This window comes from Metopolophium dirhodum, chromosome 2 (assembly GCF_019925205.1).
Source record: "Metopolophium dirhodum isolate CAU chromosome 2, ASM1992520v1, whole genome shotgun sequence".
NCBI classification, from domain to species: domain Eukaryota; kingdom Metazoa; phylum Arthropoda; class Insecta; order Hemiptera; family Aphididae; genus Metopolophium; species Metopolophium dirhodum.
The window spans coordinates 37,171,371-37,194,674 of NC_083561.1; the positions used below are offsets into that span (position 1 = coordinate 37,171,371).

Below are 23,304 nucleotides of genomic sequence, written 5' to 3' on the forward strand. Positions count from 1 at the left end.
CGTATTTTTAATTACGTTTTATTTTATTGCGATTCATTTTTACAAAATAATACATTTTGTTTTACTATAGCGATGATTTTATTAGTTAAAATAATTTTACTATAACTGGTCCATAATCAGAAAACGGAATACTTTTCGAACAATTATTATGAAAATAGTTTGATAAATTATATTATATAGTCGTTATGATCGGCATTAAGCCGCTCATCTATAATTACAATTTGTATCAATAAAATAATTTGAATTCATTAATATTTTTAGATACGTATTTTCTGCTAATATCTGATTAAGCAAAATTAAATAAATATAATAGTCATGAAACTAATTAAAAAACCTTAAGTTGACCACTAAAGGTAAATACATAGACATATATGTTTTATTTTCACAAAAATGTACAGTATATTATAAATAGGTACTTTTTAAAATCTATAAACTGTGAATTTTTAATGAAGCTATTTACACGGATATAGCTCCGTAAAATTTGTTGTGCATCGGAATCCATTATTTAATTTCCGTCGATGGTCCACTGAGAATAAATCCCGCGAAACATAATATTATCACTTGCCAGGCACCAATATGATATATTATACAAAATTATAATATACGGGTACAACGATTCTCGTAAAGTATTTTTTTGTTAGATTAATAATTCCCTGCGCCATCGCCTCGACGGCAACCGATGTTTTATTCGGGTCAATTCGGAAGTCACGTCAGTTATAATTGCACGTCAATCGAGTTTTTTTTTACTTAATACATAAAAAAAAGGTTTTAAATGTTTTTACGAGGACCCTTGCCGGGTGTTGATTCAGGCGCAGGGCATAGACATTATCACTAATATTATCATTGTAATTATATACGCGCGTTCTATAATACTATTATTATACTGCTGAAGTTGGGCCGAAATGTTTATTATTGTATGCCACAATTGATATAATATGATCATTATATGTGATTATTGTAAACGAAACGTTTGGTTAGAGTCAATCATAATATTGGTTTATTATGACGTTTCGTGTCCTTTATGTTATTCGCGTAGTCGACCCGGTAATAGTATAATAATAATAATAATAATAATATTTATATGTAGGAGGGACTGAATGTGATGTCGGAAAACAATGACAACGGTACACAATAAAATATAATATAATATAAGACCCACTATTATAATGTTGTTTTCGGACGGGCGCGGACTTGTGTATAATAACAAAAAAATAATAATGTGATTTTTATGCAGTGTACTTTTTCTTGAAAAAAACGCAAGAATATTACGATAATAATAATAATAATATGTACGACATTGTATTTCTTTGTCATATTCGCTTTCTTTTGGATTCTTTATTTATTATTTATATTAATATGATATATATCGATCGCTCGGAAATATCATAAGTAGACACCGCCACAGTGTTGACGCGAAACCGACCTATGTGTGACTGCCGTTCCGCGAACAATGAACTTGCGGCCGTTCAAATGGAGTCCTCTGGCCATGATAGCGCCTGTTTACTACGCGTGTAAATTGTTCGGCATTTTACCGGTCAGTTACGCCAACTGTGGAAAAATTCCTTACAGAAACACAATGCACTTCATTGGGAGGAGACACGAGAACGGTGAGATTATAAAAACGTCCGAATCACCGTACCACGACCACAACAGCGATGGTGTTTTTGCTTTTTTTAAATTAGTATACATCTATACTGTGTTCTGCAGCGAGAAACCTCCGGTTCTGCGCATCCCCCGCGTTATGCTTATGCTTTATGATATCGATTACCTCTATTCTTTGTACCGTCTTAATTCGAAATCACGTAGTTCATATGTATCACATACTATAAACATTATATTATTAATTATTGTAATGTTATTGTTTTGGACGGCCGCAGCGGCCGTTAATAAGTGCGATTGTGATAACACGGCGACCTGGATAGGCAATTTAGCTACAAGTCTCTCGTCTCTGTCGTGTTGAGTGCGGTATCCTCGGTGAGATCGCGGTTCGATATTTTTAATTTAATTACAAACTATACTCATTATAGTTGCTGTTAAATCCATTCATTGGATAATCTGAACCACCAAACACCTTATTATGGACAGCATTTTTAGAACCAAATCAAACATATTTAATCAATTTATTAAGCTGCAGTTTAATCCAGATTTCGCTTAATTATTTCGTTTCATCTGAACAAAATACTTTATGCTCAGTTTGTCGATTATCCAGAACAAGTAGCAACTGCTGAATAATGTAAATTACAAAAACAATTACTATATTGAAGTCCCTATTATTCTTAACATTTTTCTTTTTCGCTGGAAATTAAATTGAGAATGGTGACATTTATGAGGAGAGGTGACATTACTGGTTCGTTGGAATAATGTGACACGTTGTCGGCTATTGTATCGTACAAAAAAATATGTATGAATTGCATATTTACACAAACCATTTATTATTATTAGAACACTCAATAGATGCACACCAGGATTCCTTAAATTTTAGAACGGACACACTTTTTATCCATGTCGTGAAATAGAAACCATTATTTTACACTTAGCGTGATTAATTTTACCTGTTATTATAATTTCTAGACTATTACTATTTTAACTATTTTGAAGTAAAGTTTAGTTTATATAGCATAGTTTAGTTGTTACTTATAATATAGTTATATATATTTATGATGCATGTATTATAATCATTTATATTTCGAAGAAGGAAAAAATGTCTGGTTTCGGAGCGTAATATGTCTGCATTCGACCTTGTGTATAAAATTGTTACTTAAACTATTACATTATTTGGATATCAATAAACTACATTATGCGATGCGTTGTATACATTATAGTGTTGCAGATGTGATACTTGCAGCAGTGCAATTAAAACATGATAATTTTATTAATGTTAACAATAATTATCAACTTATGTTGGGAATGTGTTAGTTGTAATATTATTTTATACATTACATTCATCTTATTATCACGCTATATATTATTTTGTTATAATTGCAAAATGTTATTTTCCAAGAGCACCCGCAGAGGGTTGCAAGAGAGGCCATCCCTCTCCCAGTCATTTGTTTAAGCTGTATGCAATCTGTGTGTAATTGATAATATTACGCATAAGATGGTATCTACGCGTGCAGTGTTGGGTATAACATAACTGAAGTTATAAGGTACCACAATAAAATTACTATTAAAGAAATATATAGGTAGGTAATTTATGTTACTTTTTTGTAGTAAAATTACTAAATAACTCGTTACTTTATTTATTTTAATACATTTTAAGAACCAATTAATAATAATTTACGTAAATTATCATATAAGTACAGTTTTCTGATAGTAACATTTTTATATTAGCTATTTGACAAAAAATCGGGACGGCTAGTTTTATATAATTTAATATTTTTAGTACAGCTTGATAGCTTAATAAAATAAATACACCCAGCACCAGTGAATTTTTTTAAAATAAACATAAAAAGTAACTTTTAGATTCTGAGTGAAACGATGAATGTATTGATTTTACAATGATGTGTGTTTTTTTTTTTATTTTTTTTTTTTTATTTTTTTATTTTTGTGTCTGTGTACACGATAAGTAGTCGAAATAATGCTTCGATTTTCGACTTCAGTATCTTGTTTGATGGGAAAGTGAATATCGTTGGTGCATTGGGGAGGTCAAAATTTTAATTTCCCAGTAGTTTTCAAAAGCGATGTGAAAAACAAAAGAAAAATTAAGGAAAAACGGGAATTTTTACGCAAAATCGATTTTTAACAAAATCGATTTTGGTTATTGGTGTAACTCTAAAACAAATGACCGTAGATGCATGAAATTTTCACTGGTTGTTTATATTTGCATTTTCTATACACAATACAATTTTGAAAATAATTTGACTTTTTTTGAACTGTTTACGGACATTGTCAGTTTTCAGTTTTTTTAAATTTTTTTTCTATAAATATCAATAAAATTTTATTTGTTGGGTAAAAAAGCTTGAAAATTTAATAGGAGGCTCCTAGGTTATTGTTTCAAAGGCAGATGAAAAAAATTAAAAATCCTTAGTCACAGTTTTTTTTTATACACGTTTAAAGTTCAAATTTTGACAAAATACGGAAAAATCACGAAAAATAGCAAATTATTTTGATGAGAATTCATAAAAATTTTTCTTTTTAAATCTAAGATTTGAAAATGTAATATAAGATTACTCATAAGTTTGTCTACCTTTATCAAAAAAAAAATGTCTAGAAGAAACTTAATTTAAATTTTTATGAGCGTCTGAAATTTATATTTTTACAACATTTGATATTTACTCGATTTCTCATGTAACAATTTTCTTATTTATTGTAATTAAAAAACGAATGACTGTAGATACTTGAAAATTTCATTGAATGTTTATATTAGCATTTTCTATACACGATAAAATTTTAAAAATATTTTGACTCTTTTTGAGCTGTTTACGGACATTGTCAGTTTTAAATTTTTTTAGTTTTTTTTTCTATAAATATCAATAAATTTTTATTTGTTGGGTAAAAAAGCGTGAAAATTTAATATAAGGCTCCTGATATATCGTTCTAATAGCAGTTGAAAAATATTAAAAATACATAGACACAATTTTTTTTATAAGCATTTAAAGTTCAAATTTTGACAACATTTATCAAATTTATAATTTATTAATTATTTTGTGGTTAAAAATTTATATATTTATTGTTTCAAAGGCAGATGAAAAAAATTAAAAATCCTTGGTCACAGTTTAAAGTTCATAGTTTTTGATATATCGTTCCAATAGCAGTTGAAAAATATTAAAAATACATAGGCACAATTTTTTTTTATAAGCATTTAAAGTTCAAATTTTGGCAACATTTATCAAATTTATAATTTATTAATTATTTTGTAGTTAAAAATGTATAAAATGTTTAACTTTTATGGCTAAGAATTGAAAATTTAAAACAAGGCTCCACGTAAATGGGTTATATATAAATTACTTTATTCCCAATAATATCATCAAATATACTTGGTAAAATCATAGGCTGACTGACCGTTTTCGCTCAGAATCGTTTTTCTTATACAATGATATTATATCATTGAATTCAAATTTAACACCATCCATTACAGTGACCCACTTGTAACCTACTGTACAGCAGAGTGACATCCACTTATCCACTTTGATTGTAATTGCAAGTTACTTTATCAACTCAAAATTAATGTGACTTGAGTAAAAAAAAAATTGTAACTATTACGAAAATCAAAATTTTTAATGTTATTATTTGTAATGTAATTCTTATTAATTACAAACAAAAAATTAACTTCCACAACACTGACTACGCGTATGCGTCATTCTATGCACCATTACCAGCATTAGACGACGCACATTACTTATAATAATTATAATAATAATAATAATGTATTATCGCAGTCCGCGACGGATGTTTTCACGTGAGCAACAGCGGCCTGGCACTGTGGGCCACCCAACTGGCACTGCAGACGTGGGCGTTCATCCGGATGTGCTTCTACCTGGGCAACACGCTCATGCAGCGCAAGTCGCTCAACTGCTCCCGGGACAACTACTGTAGCGTTTTCGGCATGTTGCTGTCGCACACGGTCATCAGCCCGATCGTCGTGTCCCTGGTGCTGATCCGGTTGCCCCGGTCCGTCGACGTGCTGAACATGACCGCCCGGCTGCTGCTCCGGTCCAGGTATCCACGTCGCCGGCTGTCGCCCAACGCGTACGTGGTCGTCTTGTTCTCGGCCGCCATCGTCTTCAAGTTGGTCACCACCGTCATGAGCATACCGCAACAGTACCCGGACCTCTATTACCCGTACTTCACCGCGTACATGGTGCCCATCGTGTTCATAAACCTGGTCAGCATCCTGTGCGTGGTCGCCCAACAGTCGTACGAGGACATCAACAGGTTAGGTCAGGTCGTCAGCTGCGCGTTACCAGCCCCTCGTGGTTTCGGCCATGGATTCGCCGTCCTATATTAAGGTTGACCGCGGTATTGAAATCGGATATAGGCTTGGCGGTATTAGAATAGCGTTACCGGTATGCAACGGTATACTGTAATACCAGTACATACCGGCGAAAACCCGCACTGAAACATATACTACTAGAAAACCATAATACTGGAATACCGAATAACCGAAAAACCCTGATAGGATTGATATATTTAAATCAGATACCAGTAGTAGAACCGGTATACCGAAAAAACCCGCAAATAATATACTTATTACTGTATTACTTCGGTACTGAATGCCGAATGGTACGTCTGTACTTTGGTATTGCGGTATACCATTTAAGTGGTATTTGAGCGGTAGCTCTATTGTATACCGATATAAGACGGTAAAGAATCGATATTGGCACCAAAACCTGTTGAAAACAATGCAATCAAATCCTTTATATTTTTAAAGTGAAGTTTTTTTGATTTAATTTATATTACTTCGGTTGATTTTCATTATTATAAATGTATGAAAAATAATTAAGATTCAAATATTATAAAATACATTTAAATATATCTGAGCCGGTTATATTATGTGATTTTTTCCGTTCTACGTATACGCACCACTCAGTGATGCCCGCGTTGCCACTCGCTCGCTGCTCTGTGCTCGGATAAAAAATTCAAAAATATCCCTCGAATTGCTATGGAACACCACGTCAAGTTAGTCATAGGGTAACCGCCGTACATCCCTCGACAAAAATATATGAAAATATAAAATGAACCTAATCGAGAAAATTTAAAAAAACGGCGAACGCCGGGGCAAATAAATTAAATGTAAATATGTAAGTTAATAAAAAAGACAACAAATTAGTGCACAAAGTTAACAAAAAATTAAAATCAACTTAACCCGTTAATTCCCAGCCACAGACTGATTACTACGATGATTATTAACGGTTTATATTTGGGACGTACCACGGAGTTAATTTGTCGTTGGATGATGTCAGCCAGCTGCATACTTTCTCGAGCTCATCGTTTTATTCGATGGACGAAACCGTGCAACTGTTGCCGACTCAATAATATAATATAGTTTAACACACTTGTACGGGTGATGTTGTTCACGTTAGGTTAGGTCACGCGTGGGCCATAAATGAAAACGCATGCTATGGGTGATGGTATAATAATAAAATAGAAAATCGATAGATATTCTATGACAAACCGATTATTAGTTTTGCGCTGAGTAATATGAAGAATTTGTTCGAGACCAGTCGTCGACGTCACTGATATAATATAATGCCTATTATATTATTATACTTTGTGACGTAATAATTAAAGCACGCACGTTGTATCTACGTTATAATTTTTGTCGCCCGGATTTCAATGTAAAGTGTATTATTTTTTGGGTGCTCAATACACTTCAAGTACATAATTCGTTTCACGTGACAGATATACTTAAAAAGTGAAACTTTTATTTTAAATATGCGAGTGACACTAATAAATAATAATTGATAGTCTCGCGGAACAATACACCTATAGATTTCGATTAAGTCGACGATTAATATAAAACGTGTTTGGCTTTGTTAACACGGCGTGATGTATAGGCAAAATAGGTATACCCGTGCGTCGAAGAACAACTTTTTAGTGTGTAAAATAGTCCGTTGAATATGTCATAATAATACTATATCAATATACATTTATTTCTCTTAAGTCTTAGCGATGAACGCCCGATGCTAAATCAATATTACACTTGCATATTTTAAATACCTACCATACTTACAGCTTCATTCAGCCATTTTATGAATTTTGTAACAGCAGTTATATTTCGCAGAGAGTTAGAAGAGCTATGCGAAGTGAGTTCAAAAACCGAACGAGCGGTGCGGTTAAACGCGCTAATGAACGACCACTGGTTTGTGGAGGACTACATGGAGACAATGTCGGACACCTTTGGACCTGAATTGATATTCACAATAATGGATATTTACGTGCAGCTTTTGTTGTTCATGTACGTAATGATATGGGATACGGTTGTCCGTCGCGTGTTCAAAGACAACGCGTATCCGTATATTAGTGGCATCATCGAGTCGAGCATTATAATAGGAAAATTCGTTTACCTGTGCTACAGGTGTGACTCTTCCGTAAAAGAGGTAATTCTATAGGTATTTTTAAACGATTATGATCATATTATTTGTTTATTTATTAATAATTAATGTAGCGGGCGTGGAAGTCCTTTGAATATAATTGTAATATGATTGTTTTTCCTGTGGCGTCACAACTGAGTCGGCAACAACGGTAATATTACTTCCATCTCAGTTGCTTTTGCATTGCTTATTGTACAATACGTAATGATTTAAAGACATTGCGAATAAATTACAAGTATATATAAACATGATTTCATAATACTAAGTACAGCTATACGAAGTAAAAAGTACTGAATACTAAAACTATATTTTGAGTATTTAAAAAAAAAGAACAATTGAAACATAAAAAAGGTGGGTAAGTGGATGTCGCTCTGCTGTACAGTAGGTTACAACTTACAAGTGGGTCACTGTAATGGATGGTGTTAAATTTGAATTCAATGATATAATATAATTTAAAAAAAAAACGATTCTGAGCGAAAACGGCCAGTCAGCCTATGATATTACTAAATATATTTGATGATATTATTGTGAATAAAGTAATTTATATATAACCTATTTACGTGGAGCCTTGTTTTAAATTTTCACGCTTTTTTACCTAACAAATAAAATTTGATTGATATTTATAGAAAAAAAACTAAAAAAAATGGAAACTGAAAATGTCCGTAAACAGCTCAAAAAGAGTCAAATTATTTTCAAAATTTTATCGTGTACAGAAAATGCTAATATAAACATTCAGTGCAATTTTCAAGTATCTACAGTCATTCGTTTTTTAATTACAACAAAATAAGAAAATCATTACATGATAAATCAAGTGAATATCAAATGTTGTAAAAATATGAATTTTAAACGCTCGTAAAAATTTAATTTGACTTTCTTGTAGACATTTTTTTTTTTTGAAAAAGGTAGACATACTTATGGATAATTATGTATTACATTTTCAAATCTTAGATTTAAAAAAAAAATTTTTATGAATTCTTAACTCAAAATAATTTGCTAATTTTCGCGATTTTTCCGTATTTTGTCAAGATTTGAACTTTAAATGCTTATAAATAAAAACTGTAACTAAGGATTTTTAATATTTTTCAAATATCATTGTAACAATATAGTAGGCGCTTTGTATTAAATTTTCAAGCTTTTTTACCCAACTAATAAAGTTTTATTGACATCCATAGAAAAAAATACTAATAAAATTGGAAACTGAAAATGTTCCTAAACAGTTCAATACAAATCAAAATATTTTTAAAATTTGATCGTGTATAGAAAATGCAAATATAAACAACCAGTGAAAATTTCATGTATATACGTTCATTTGTTTTAGAGTTACACCAAAAACCAAAATCGATTTTCCCGAAAACAGATTGTGCGTAAAAATTTCCGTTTTCCTTAATTTTTCTTTTGTTTTTCGCGGCGCTTTTTGAAAACTACTAGGAAATTTTTACTTTTTACCCCCCTAAGTACCAACTAGATTCAATTTCCTATCAGAAAAGATACTGTTGAAGAAAATTCAAGCATTTTTACTGTCTGATGAAAAATAAAAAATAAAAAATAAAAAAAACACATCATTGTAAAATCAATACATTCATCGTTCCACTCAGAATCTAAAATAAATACGTTTTGTACGCCATTATTTCTTAACATCAGCATAAAATTAAACTTAAAGTTTTAATGGTTAGAATTATAAAATGCCATTGATGTGGTTGTTTTATTATCTAAAAGTAAAACACGTGGAAAAAATATTCTGAACCATAACTCTTATGAAAGTGGAGAATAAAGTATGAAAGAACTCTGATTTATATTAAATCCAGTAAACGTTGACAATCAATGTGACCATATTTTAATAAACCACAAATGAATAAAATATCAGAACGTTGTTTTCTTAGGTTTAGTGAATCCAAACCAATTGATAATTACTACTGAATGGTTTTATGTAGGAGATTCTGGATAACATATTAAGTTTATTTATGACGGATACAATTCTTTTAAAAAATGTTTATTGTACTAACTCGAGATGTTTTGAATACGTAGATAAGGTTTGAGACCAAATTATGGACCCGAAAACCATGGTTAAATAACGCTAATAATTTATAATGCGTATAGTCCATAATATGATAACAATAATAAATATTTACGCGTTGTGTTATGATGATTCTTCACCGTCGAAGAATTGTGTAGTAGATGCATCGCAAAATTAAACATTGTAATATGACGAATCTCACCAGATTCTCTACTAAAATAATAGAATATATAAGGTACCGGCTATTATAGTAATACATTATAAAGAAAAAGCACCGTGTGGGTTTGAATATAGGTTCAGAACTTCGAATACGCTTTCCCTGGGGTCAACTGGATGGATTTGGGAATTGTTCTGCCCTTTTTTTCTCGAGTTGGATATTATTCTATACAGGATTACCGAAAGTTGTTTTTGTGATCCTACTTAATATTTAATTCTGCATAAAACAAGATACTATGCAGCTCCATGGTTTGTTATTTCAAAATACGTATCCCATTTCGAAAGAATACTGTAGCGTATAACGATACATGGAAAAAAAGATACATTTATTCGTACAGATCATGGGAATTTGTTTACAGTTTTAAATAATATCTTAGTCATGTAAATATATTGCAATATATGTCTTACGATTCAATTAGGGTTTAGAAAAATAATACTTGAATAAATGTATACTGAAATCAATCTCTGATCAGAACTTAAAGGACATAGGACACGGAAATCCTGTATAATATATTATGAATTGCACGAATTGAATGAATGTACAATACATACGGTGATACATTCTCTAACGGACACCAACTCTAAATAGCAAACACCTCCAAAAAAGTGACATTTTTTTGGTAACAAACTACAATCTAAACCCTCTGAATAGTTCGGACACCTCCAAATAGAGGAAAATATTTTAGCGACCGAGCGAGTCCAGTATTTAGAGAACGTTTCACTGTAAAATATATCAATATGTGTATAGGTATTTTGAATACGACGCAAACAGTAATAAATAATAAATAATAACATATTATGTGCGTGTACTGTTGAAATTGATTTCAGAGCAAAAAGATAATTTTTCACCTGAAACACTTGTCCTCGAACGTGTCGAATGATTTGAATTCTCAAACCATTGTTAGTATACAATCATATTATTATTATTATTATTATTTTGTACTATAATAAAATAACCGAAATAATATAACTAATGGTTGTTATCAGCACTCAGTAGGTGTGGTAAATATTTTATGAATTCGTACACGACGTGTGATTGTTATTTTTTAACATGTACAATGTACATTGTACATAATATTATGCGATATTTTTATGACGCAATAGTAATGACCAATAAATTACAGTAATAATGCAGTCGAAAATACTTGTGTCCATCGTGTTTGCACAACTATTTACGTGGTTTGTGCTGTTTAATAATAAATTGTGTGAATACTCTACAATGATGACTGTCCGTCAGAAACGGTTCTAATTATTCGAATGTAGTTTGCCTCATTCGCGGTTTAAAAATATATATTATTACCCATCGTTTTATTATAAAGTTTTCACGTCATAGTATAATATTATTAGACAACATAATATTATAATATCTATTCGCGTGTTAAGTATGATGACTTTTGAAATTACTGAATACAAATCTAAAATTACATTTTGCAATAAACTTCATAAATTCTTCACGTTAAGTCGGCCGATTGAATTCGTCTAGACCGTTATTATAGTCTAAACGGTCATAGCGGCGTTTCAGAAAACTAGGCATCGTATGGTTTTAAGGATTAGCTGCCGTTTATAATATATATAAGTACCTAACATACTATTGTTACACAACAATATACATAAATTCAAATATAAAAGACAAGCGTTTCCGCTGAAAATATGAAAACAATGACAATATTATACTGTTATAAACATAACTTCTTATAATACGTATTTTAATATACCTACCTAAAATAAATTGAATCAATAAGAACCGCGAGACTACTACTATAATATACGTCCCTCGCTGTCATTACGTAACATGCGTAGATGATTAATATTGATACGAATACAATAATAGAATTGTGTTGTTTTATTTTTATAATATCTGAACAGAAATCGATTTCGTCCGATACGTTTGTTTCGCGCGTTTTCGTTCGTTCCGAAATAATAGTTAGTGGTATTCCACTGCAGTTTATTGTCGTTTTTAATGACGCTGTTAATCCTTTTAAACACGTGGATGTATAAATTATAATATAATAATGCACACTATAGTGTCTGAATCACGCGGGTTATCCTTTTAACAGCGTCGTGAATCCTTTTCACGCAGTTTTCGGCTATGTTGATTGTGACGGCGCTGTAGAGTTCAAAATAATAACTACTGTAATAGGTATTTATTTTTTTCGTGTAGCTTTTTCGTCCCGAAACAGTCTCAATTAATTCGACTTGTTGTTGTTTATAGGAGCGTTAGTCTGCTGATGAGCGAGTGTGAAAAATAATTTCCTGTTTAAATAAAATATAATATCTATATGAACTTTATATGAGGTGATCCATTTAACGTAAGACACTCATTATTTCAGTATTTTTTTTTATCGTTATCATTTTTGAAGTTTTTACTCTTTTGAATGAAAAAATACATTTTTAATTTCATAGTCCAAAGCGCAATATTATTTCGACTATTTCGGTCTATATCTCTATAAAAATCGAATTTCGGACGATTATAGTTTATTAGGAATGTTATAAGTATTTAAAGTTTAGATGTATGGAGTAGTAGTGGATCAACATTTTCGAAGATACCCATGTACCTCTTCGCTCAGCTCATCTAAACTTTGTCGAATTAGTTGACAAATTGAAGTACAACGCCAATTTTCCCGTGAACCGAGGTACACTAAGCCCAAAATACACCACTGGAGCACCAAATTTTATATACTTATACATTTTTTCTGGGCTATATGGAGTTAAAGACGTCCTAGTTTACTTGTCACAAAATTTCTATGCGTTTACCAATCTTCTTCTCCCGAGATATATAATTAGCTATAGCTATAATTATATAATTGGCTTCATATAATTTTACAATGATCAATTTTTAATTTATATTCTTCAACTTTTTTTTTCTTTTGATATGTCATATCTTATTATTTTTAATCACCCGCAAATGTTTTTTATATACGATTTCGCTGTTCGATTTTTTTCCACTGTACGTTTTATGAAAATACATTAATTCTTTAAGTTATTATTATTATTTTTGTCTATTAAATAATACCTACGATATTTTCTGTAGCTATTTTTCGCCTTCATTTATTATCTTTATATTACATTTTTATTCAAAAGTAAAATATTTATCCCAAGTAAATTCGACTTTATCTTTATAGTTTATGAAACCCTTTATTATAAATCTTTATTTCCAACTTTAACTTTATTTATAATTTAAATAGGTAGTTTTTAGTTTTCAAATTATACCTCCATTTTTATTATCAATTAAAATGTTATCCTTGAAAAACTTTGGCTTTCATTTTCCGTGATTAAATCGCCTTTATTTTAATATTATAATATATTTACTGACTTTGTTTTCTTCATGGCATTAACTCATGGCTTTTACATTCACGAAAATGTATACATTTAGCTTTGGTATTAAACTTAGCACGGTGATGTACTTATAGTTGTATTAATCCAAGAGATTTTAAAATGAATGCCTACATGTCTTATATAACTAACTACCTTAAGATTAACTTTTGAGCTAATTATAAAAAAGTCACTCTGCTTAGCTGTTTAGTTGGTATCGAGTGTACCTCGTCATTGAGTAGGTCACTGTGATGGATGTATTAAATTTTAGTTCAATAATGAATAATTTTAATTGATGAAAACCGATTCTGAGAAGAGACAGTGATCAGGCTGAGTGATTACAAAATAATTCGTCATTTTGACGATTTAGACGAATTATTTCGTCAACATTTCAAATAAAACATACATAAAAAAATATTGTTGCTTTATGCTAAGCTTTTTTCAAATTCTTATTGGGAATATGTATAAGTCACTTAGTCACTTTATGTTACATTTTTCATTGACAAAATAATTTGATGAATTTCGTCAACATTTGCAATTAAATTATATAAGTACTGTAAAATATGTGAAACGTTCATCATTATCTTATTTTTATTTTATTCTGTTAATATAAATTTACGTACCTATATTATACAATGTACATAGTCATAAGTGAATAAGTGATGCCTACTAGATGTACGTATGCCGAAGATGTAGTCTTGTTTTATCGATTGCTCCGTGTATTGCTACCAGATCTCATCGGTAAAGTGAAATATACACCTAGGTACCTATTATTATATTATTCATATTTTATATCAATATACGTTAAATTGTACTCGGTATAAATAAGTGTATTGTCTATCATCCAAATCCTCTCCTTTAATTCCTGTTTGGTATTAATCTGTCACTTCGATACAACGTATACCAACGATTGGCAACGTTTTTATTGTTACCGAAACATCACATGACAGTACTTATAAAAAACATTTGTGACAACGAATTTCGATATTTTTAGTAGCTGTGAGAACTTGAACTTGTGAGGAGCGTAGTATTACATTTTCGTGTTTTTAAACTCACAACAAAATTATATTATACCTACTTAAGTCGAATTAAAATTAAAAATGTCCTATGTTTATACATACATAGCTTGAAAAGATCAAATAATTGTATCATGTCTATAAAAAATTGGTAAAAATGTCTAGTCTATAGATTCGTTGCTGAACAATAAAACAAAATCGTTTTTTTTCTAACTGGTTTTTTTTAAATATTCTCGATTATTTTGTAAAGTACCGCGCAATTTCTTTTTTCGACCACTCAATGTACAATTCATTCAAAGTTGAAGATGGGATCATTTTTCGACCATGTCATTGTAAAATCAATACATTGTTGGTTCCTCTAAAAATTTAATACTAGTAACAATATCACCATATAATAATTCTACTGCTTTATTTTATTACATTCAATAGGCATTGGTGAATGGTATCTGTGTAGTCTCCTAAGCTTGGGTTTTTTAATACCAATAGTCAGCAGCGGTCAGCTTAGATGAAACTGTGGTGAGAACGAATCGCATCCTCAGAGTTGATTAAAGGAATTGAAAGGATTCGGAAAAAGTTTCTAACACTTCTTTCATTTATCGAAGTTATTAATGGTGGTAGTCTCTGAAATATATATATTTGTGTTTTAATTTTATGTAGCGTGCCAGATTCGGATTACGGTATTAGTATACTTGTAGGGCATGATTTAAATAAGCTCAACTGCTATTAAACGATATAAATATCGATTATATTTTACTCGCATAGTCGCATACCATAATAGAATTAATATATTATATTGAAAGTTCTTTACGGAAACTATTTCGAATTCACATAAGTACAACTTTTCGGTCGTGGACTTGCACAGCAACTTCATAGATTACTGCAGAGTCATCCCGTACACTTTTATGATTTGATGATAGGTGGCCTGGGGGCAATGATTAAACAATTAACAATCGAAAAACAGGAATACAGTTTCTGCTGCTGCAGGCTGGTATGTTATGCTTGTACTTATGACCTTCCGACCAATGCCCGTCCTGTTAATAACAACTGTAGACTGTAGTTTTCGTCTTAGAATTATTTTACCTAAATATTATGTAAATTAGGACGTGTTGTTTAATTGTATGCGTTTTTTTTTTTTTGTCATTTATGGTTCGCCTCGAAATTTGTATTATAATTTATTGTCGTCGTTTTGCCTCAATTTGCTGAATGTAAGTCTTATAGTATTATGATCGGCCGTCACCCGTCAATGATGGTTATGATCTTGATTTTTTATGATCGTTACTTTTTCGCGTTGTTTGAATACTAATCGTAATATTCAACAAAATAATACTTCTATTATTGTGGATGCACTATCCAAATTTGTTTACCTTGGATTTGAGATAGGAAATTCTTGTAAATAAAATAATTTAATAATACAACAAGTATTTACAATGCTACCGGCCGGCTCTATCAAACGATTTTTTTTTTATTTTGAAGACATTACCTACAATAGGATAAAAAAACATTAACAAAACGTCCGTGTTTACAGTTTTACCGATGACGCATCAGTTAACATGTCATAGGCATTTTATGACTGCAAACAAAATACCCTGCCGATATCAAATAAATATTTGCTGATTTGAGATTTTGTACGTCTTCAGATAATATTATACTATTGGAAATATTATGATTTAAAAAAAAATTATTTTGGCCTGCAGGGTTTCACAAAATATTCCACTGTTTTTCGTGTAGCTTGGTAGGTTTTGGATGATATTTTTTACACGCACGATTATAAACGATTATATAAGTATCGTAATACACATAGATAACTGCACCGGTGGTCTTCAACTGTATTGGACTCGCGACTCATTTTAGTTAATGTATAATATTTTTTGTGTTTCTGTTTAAAAACAGCTGATTGATAAATGAATATACCGTTGTATTTTATACCTGTAAAATGGTCACATTTTTCATTAATTTACTATTATTATAATTATGTTAATTTATATAATATTATGCTTCGTACCAGTGAACGTAATACATTTATAGTATATTGTATACATTATAATATTATTATAGTGTGTATATTTTTTAAATTTACATCGCGATCGAATTCGGCTGAAGGTCATTGATTCAGTCGATACATCCTTCACACAACATAATATAATAATATAATATACATTAAATTGGCGTTGATGTTTGAACTGTTATTATTTGTTTATTGCAGCTAAGGTTATTTACGCTTCGCGTTAACAGTCGTGCAGTGCAAGTTACAGCTTCCGGATTTTTCGACATAAATCTATCACTTTTGTTTGCGGTAAGACGTTTGGATTTTAAGTAAATTCTAATTAGTTGACAATTATTGCTATTGGATTCCTCGGGAATTGTACTCGATTCGGTTTGATTAAATCCTTGATGTCACATTGAGTAATATAATGCCGCAGTGACCGATACAACAATTATTATTAGTCACTGATAATATTATTTTCATATTATTATAAATTACGTCGTTTTATAATACGGTCATACGGAATAATGCGTTTGAAAATGAAACGAAATAGTTATTTTTATTTCTGTCGATCGATAAAATTACAATAATCATACACCGTCGTTTATTGTTTTTGCAGACTGCTGGCGTTGTGTTGATTTACTTTTTGGTGTTGGTGCAATTTCAAATGGAGGGCTACAAACATATTTTAGGATCAAACTCTAGTGATGCGGTTGTAGCGGTGGTCTGTCATTCATGGCCTTGTCTTGAGAGGGATGTCCAAGATTAATAATCATTGTATTAATTTTAAATCACAACCATATCCATATGGCCCGTTTTCGCCAAAAAACAGGTTCCCTGATTTACGCATAGCCTTTTTCCGCCAATAAGGACAAAGGTATGATTCCCGTTTCCGCCAACTAGACGTTTCCGTCAATTATTATTTGGGAACCATGTACAATATATAATATTAAATATTATAAATTATATATATTATTATTATATATTCTTATTATTATAAATTATAATACAAGTAGATAATAATAATACATTAGTCGAATATAGGCACAATTAAATTATAGAGTATTTAAATATTATGTAATTGCATATTAGAATATATCATTTATATTTAACTATTTAAAATTATAATACAAGTATAGATCAAATATAGTCTCAATAGAGTTTTGAAAAAACACATATCGTTATTTTTAAATAATTAAAAATGTCACAAAAAATAATAATTATTATAATACAATTAGTATATGTCAGGTTTTAAAAAATCATATAATTGAAAGAAACAGTTTTGACAAAAGTGTACCTACTAATTTCATTGGAATTTTTTTTTGTAATTGCGTCTTCTGTAATTTTTAAACGGTTTAATATTTTTTTGTTCTTTTAAATTTTTTTAATATTATTATTAGCACTATTAATTTTGATATAAGTATCCGTCTGTATTGTGTCTTTAAGTATATTATGTAAAAATGTAAAAAATGACGGGTGTGCTTTATAAAATTGTTCGTTGAAATGAGAATGGAAAGATTCACAATTGTTGGTTGTTCTTTTTAATGTCGCTGTATGCACAGCCCACATACTTGGCGGAAAATTCGAGTTTTCATCAATATAATTTTCCAAGATATAATCGGCGGACCTACCATATTTGCTGTCTTCAGGGATGTCTGACATAAAATCAAATGAAAAACAATCTGATACTTCCGAAGGGTCTAAATATGTTAAACCAAAAGAGTGTTTTAACCAATCATTTTTTTTATACTCTAAGGTTAAGCCTAATTCTTGTATTTTTCGATACCAACTCTGAATTAAATGAAATCGGCAACCCACTATTATTACTGATGGCCATATTATACTACTTAACATCTAATAATATTTGAAGAAGGTATACAGTGTTTGAATTAGGAACAAGGGAGATGCAAAAGTATAAAACAAATATGAATATTCAAATGCCTTATTCATTAGGATTTAATTAGAAGGGGTATGCAAGAATGTTTTTAAAAAGAAGAGGGACTCATTTTCGGCATCCCCTAACGTGCCCCCTAAATTCAAGCACTGGTGCATATAAATATATAGAAAATATTGCATAGTAGGAACATATATCAAATTGCTATTTATCTCTGAAAATGTATTGTTAACTACAATTTAAAACTGAAAAACAGTTGAATGAAAAATGTAACAAATGTATTAATATTCTGTTTCTATAATATAGTTATTAAATTGTATAATAATTTTCAATTATACCAAATGAGTATTCTGGTTCCAAGGCACTATAGCATTGTGTACTTAAACCGATTAATATCGATGATTATTGTCTTGTAGAAACAAATCAAATAGCATTCGTAGTCATGTAAAATATAAGAATAGGAATATTATTATTTTTTTTTATAAAAAATATGATTATTTTTGCAATTAGATCACTAATTTTATTATTCATACAATTACAATATTATTTGTAAAATAAAAACTCACCTTGTTCTAGTACGTCGTATTATGTTGTCATAATACGTCATGTAGTAATAATTGTACCTAGACAAAACCCGCAATAATTATTGTATTTAGTTAATCTGCAGAATCGTGGTCGTTGTGGGCAACGCCGGTTGACAGATCGGTTACGATTACAATATTTTCCGTGTATATTGATACAACGCAAATCCCATATCCGCTAAAATGTTTTCTTTTAGACTTTTAAGGGAAATTAATTACCGGACGACTATCGCGACTGCGGGCTTATTGCGAGAGGAAAAAATGTCGTAAATCCGAACGTCGTGTCGCATTCCGCGCGTCGGTATAAAAATAACACTGTGTGAGTGTATTCGATGTACGTGGAAATTCGACTGTTTGCATGGCCCCATACATATTAAAGACACTGCGTTCTATTGAATTATTATTAGATTTTCATGGTCGGTATGTATTCAAAACGAAAAGGTGCGCGAGAAATAAAAATTCGATCGATAATAGTAAATTGACAAATTAATTTTTATAATGATTTTACTGCGTACTTACCTACGTATTATAATATAATATAATTATGAATACGGGGTGATTCGCCAAGCGTGCTCGACCCAATTTTTCCTTCCACAATAAATGTATTGAAATTCTGACTTTCAGAACTTTAAAGTAAATACGTCTTAAAAACCTAATTTTCAATTATTTAGATTTTTTTATACCATTTAACGAGACGTGTCCTGTGGCGATAGAAACTTTTTATTTTTAAAATAGAATCACCCTTTTTCTCGCGTGAATCATTAATCAGATGACTTTTGAAATTGTTGATTAATCTAAATCGAAATTCGAATGAGTAGTTTTTGAGTTATTTAACTTTGAGTACTATAAAGATAATAGGTCGATGATAATGCGTTCGGATGATGTAGGGGCTATGACGATTTGAAAACTTGAGTAATTAATATTAATCCATCAACATCTTATAATTTGTAAAAACTTCTGCGGATAATAAATACTATAGATCCAATATTATATCTGTCTTATATTTTTGTGTAACTATATTTGAAAGGACTATTATCCTTATAGTATACACGCCGTGTTAATAACTCAGAAACTAATCTTTCAAATTCTGACTTGGATACATAAACATTAAAAAAAAAATTATTTGTTAAATAATTTACGGTACCTAAATTACGGGTTCTGTTTAAAAAAAAAGTCCGTATCACCACCACACTCCTATTAAACGGCATAAAAATGCTAAGTATTTGAAAATGCCAAAAATCCGAAATCGAATAAATTCGTTATTAGAGAAAAAAAATATGCGGGCGGGGTCGCCCTGTGAATCACGCGCTGTATTGATGAATAATATTGGGTAGGTGCACATCATAATAATATATAATATTATTACGTTCATCCGAAACGAACACGCGTTACTGTATACGTACAATAATATTATATTATAATACACGGGAGACGGCGCGCGTGCGTATATGATACGTATATTTTAATGTAGGTACGCGATTGATTTTGTTTTGAAAATAAAAATGTGCCGTGCCTATTATAAACAAATTCCGAGGGGAAATGAAACTGCGTATGTATTTTCGTTGACTACCTATCACGTATGCATACCGGCCTCGCAGTTTTCCAGCCCGTCGCGAATAATAATAATAATAATAATAATAATATATAATTTGTGCGTAAAACACGTTCCGGGACGAGTTTCGATCATTTCGTTACCGTTGGACGTCGCAAAACACGTGCCGGTGCGAAAGCGATCGCTATTGCTGACCGGACGACCGTTTATTATAATATTATATTGTACACGCGAAAATACAAGAGAGAGGACTCGGCGGGTGACGTTTCACGAGCGCACGATATTTCTGTGTGTGTGTGTGTGTGTGTGTGTGTGTGTGTGCGTGTGTGTGCGTGTGTGGGTGTGCGTAGGCACACGATTTTGCAGTTTCGACACTTTGCCCGATCCATGTGATATTACTATTGTCATTATATTATATCCGAACACGTATCGTTTTCACGAAATCGTCGGCATTCGTCGGTACGACAATTATTCAACCCGTAAAAAGTATAAAAACCGCCGGCAGCGATACATCCGCGGGTACCACGTCGATTATATCGCGATTATTAATTACATTCTTTAAACGTGTATACATCGCGGACACGCCTGTGCCGAATAATTGATGTTGACCGATATGCACACGGCGATCGCAGTTAGTATGGGTACCTATATTATATATCATGATAACATTATCATGTAAAGGTATCGGCATTTGTAGCTTTGGAATCAAAATATCGGAAATAAACCGACCGTGAGAGTTATTTGTGCGCGGATTATTATTAGGTCAGGGGCTGCGTAACGCCATAAAAAAAGATGCTTTATATGGTCTAAAAATTCTAAACGATGCACCTATTAAATGCACTTGATTGTTTTTTTTTTATTTTAAACAAGTTTTGAACTAAAAAAAAAGTTTTGCTGGACTGCACATTTTCAAGTCTTCTGCGTGGAGGACTGTTTAAAAAGAAAAAAAAAAATTTCTCGTTTAATTTTCCGCCACCACTCGTAATCTCGATTTTTACATCATACGCCTCCGGAACCGTTCGAAAAATTACGATTAATAATATTTGATTAGGTAAAAACCTTGTTAGTCAAACTGTTTTAAGTAAAAATCTTAAAATAAAATAAAAAAACAGAAATTTAGCGTTGAATTTCTTAAAAACCATAAAATGCTCTAGTAAATGTAAAAATTACCTTAGGATTGAAAATTTTCAAAAAATTAAAAAAACGACACCTTATTCTGATTTAAAATTACACGAAATATCGTATATTACGTTATAAAATGAGCATCGCGTAGCTACCTATGGAAAACAACGCAAAGCGCATCGAAAACCGAACCCTATAATCATTTTTTTTTATCAATTATTATCATATTAGGGGTTGACTGTAGTTATAATAAGTACCTACTAGACACTTTGGTGCAAAATTTTTACTTCAGCATTGAAAGCCACGAACATTTCCTACAGGAAATGCGAATCGTATATAATATTATATAGTACGCGTTATAATATAATGTCATATTATTATGTGCACGTGTGTACTGCGTATCCCAACATTAACGCGTTAACACATTGTTAATGAGCGATATTAAGTACGCAGTCGATTAGGTACGCCGTGGCACAATAATTATGTCGTTTATTATTAATTACAATTAACATATATACCAGTCGTCGTGGTCGAACGTTTAACCGATTAACGACGTTTTTATGAGCTTTCTGGGTCTACCGCGCGGTATATGTTGTCAACACAATAATTTAATATTATAATATTGTACATTTGAAAGGGAGAACTATAACTGTAATAGATACGTAATAGTGACGGGCGATTTTTGAAAGTGAATCGATTTAATTCAAAATAAAAAAAATCGAATCTATTCTCAGTAGTTCAAAGTGTTTGGTATACAGGGTGTTTCCGAAATGGATGAGGTAACTAGCATATGCGTACTCAGTGTAATGGCCCAATGAAGATTTTTTTGAAATTTTCTATTTTCAAAATCTGGGCTTATACAAATTATTTTTAGAACATTATCTTAAATGTAAAAATAAATGGTCAAGTTGTATCTTTTGCAAAATTCTCATACGAATCGAAATATCACATAATTTCCACTCTTGTCACGCGTTTTTCACGCTCGAATCGCCGACTAAAAAAAAAAAATTGTGTGGCACATCGATTTGTATGAGAACATTACAAGATAAACAGTGGTGATATTTATTTGTTGTCATTTAAAATACACAATTAATTAACGTACCTATTATTTTACATTGTCAACTAATAAAAATGATAAAATAATAACAAAATGATGGTTAACAAAGTTTTAAACTATCAAATTTACTTGCATACATTTAAGTTGTGTTACATTGTAAAATAATCATAATTAAATACACTTTATTTTGAAAACCTATTTTTATCTACAGTTTTTCAATATGAGCATGTGACTCCCGCTAACTTTCACAAAATGCACTTTTCCATCCGACAATGTAATGAAATTCAAGTTTTTTCCAACAAATTTGGTGTTTGACGAATGATATCAGCTACAATGTAGCTGCTACATCATTAATTCTCATCAAAAGTTCATCTCTATTATTTAATTCTTTGGCATAAACATGTTCTGTCTGCATATTCAATGTTAGTGTACTCCATTGTTTAAAATTTAAATTAAAAACTTTTAAATCTTAAAAAAAAAATGTAATAAACTATTTTAAAATGTTGTTCAATATCAAGTATTG

The 23,304-nt window shown here is 30.9% G+C and overlaps 1 protein-coding gene across 1 annotated transcript; it reads left to right on the forward strand.

Annotated features, from left to right (window-relative positions):
* The first annotated feature begins 1,478 nt into the window (after window positions 1–1,478).
* Window positions 1,479–17,508, forward strand: LOC132939902 (uncharacterized). The gene is made up of 6 exons (XM_061007319.1): window positions 1,479–1,607; window positions 5,379–5,874; window positions 7,724–8,039; window positions 11,092–11,163; window positions 16,795–16,884; window positions 17,195–17,508. The coding sequence occupies exons 1-6, from the start codon at window positions 1,487–1,489 to the stop codon at window positions 17,342–17,344; spliced, it is 1,245 nt and encodes a 414-aa protein (XP_060863302.1). The 5' UTR covers window positions 1,479–1,486; the 3' UTR covers window positions 17,345–17,508.
* Window positions 17,509–23,304: the final 5,796 nt, after the last annotated feature.

What these genes read in the sequence shown, in the direction of transcription:
- LOC132939902 (XM_061007319.1), top strand. Translation starts at nt 1,487, where the DNA reads ATGATAGCGCCTGTTTACTACGCGTGTAAATTGTTCGGCATTTTACCG. An exon ending in TCGTACGAGGACATCAACAG is followed by an intron (nt 5,875 to 7,723) that starts GTTAGGTCAGGT and finishes TATATTTCGCAG; the next exon opens with AGAGTTAGAAGAGCTATGCG. An exon ending in ATCTATCACTTTTGTTTGCG is followed by an intron (nt 16,885 to 17,194) that starts GTAAGACGTTTG and finishes TTGTTTTTGCAG; the next exon opens with ACTGCTGGCGTTGTGTTGAT.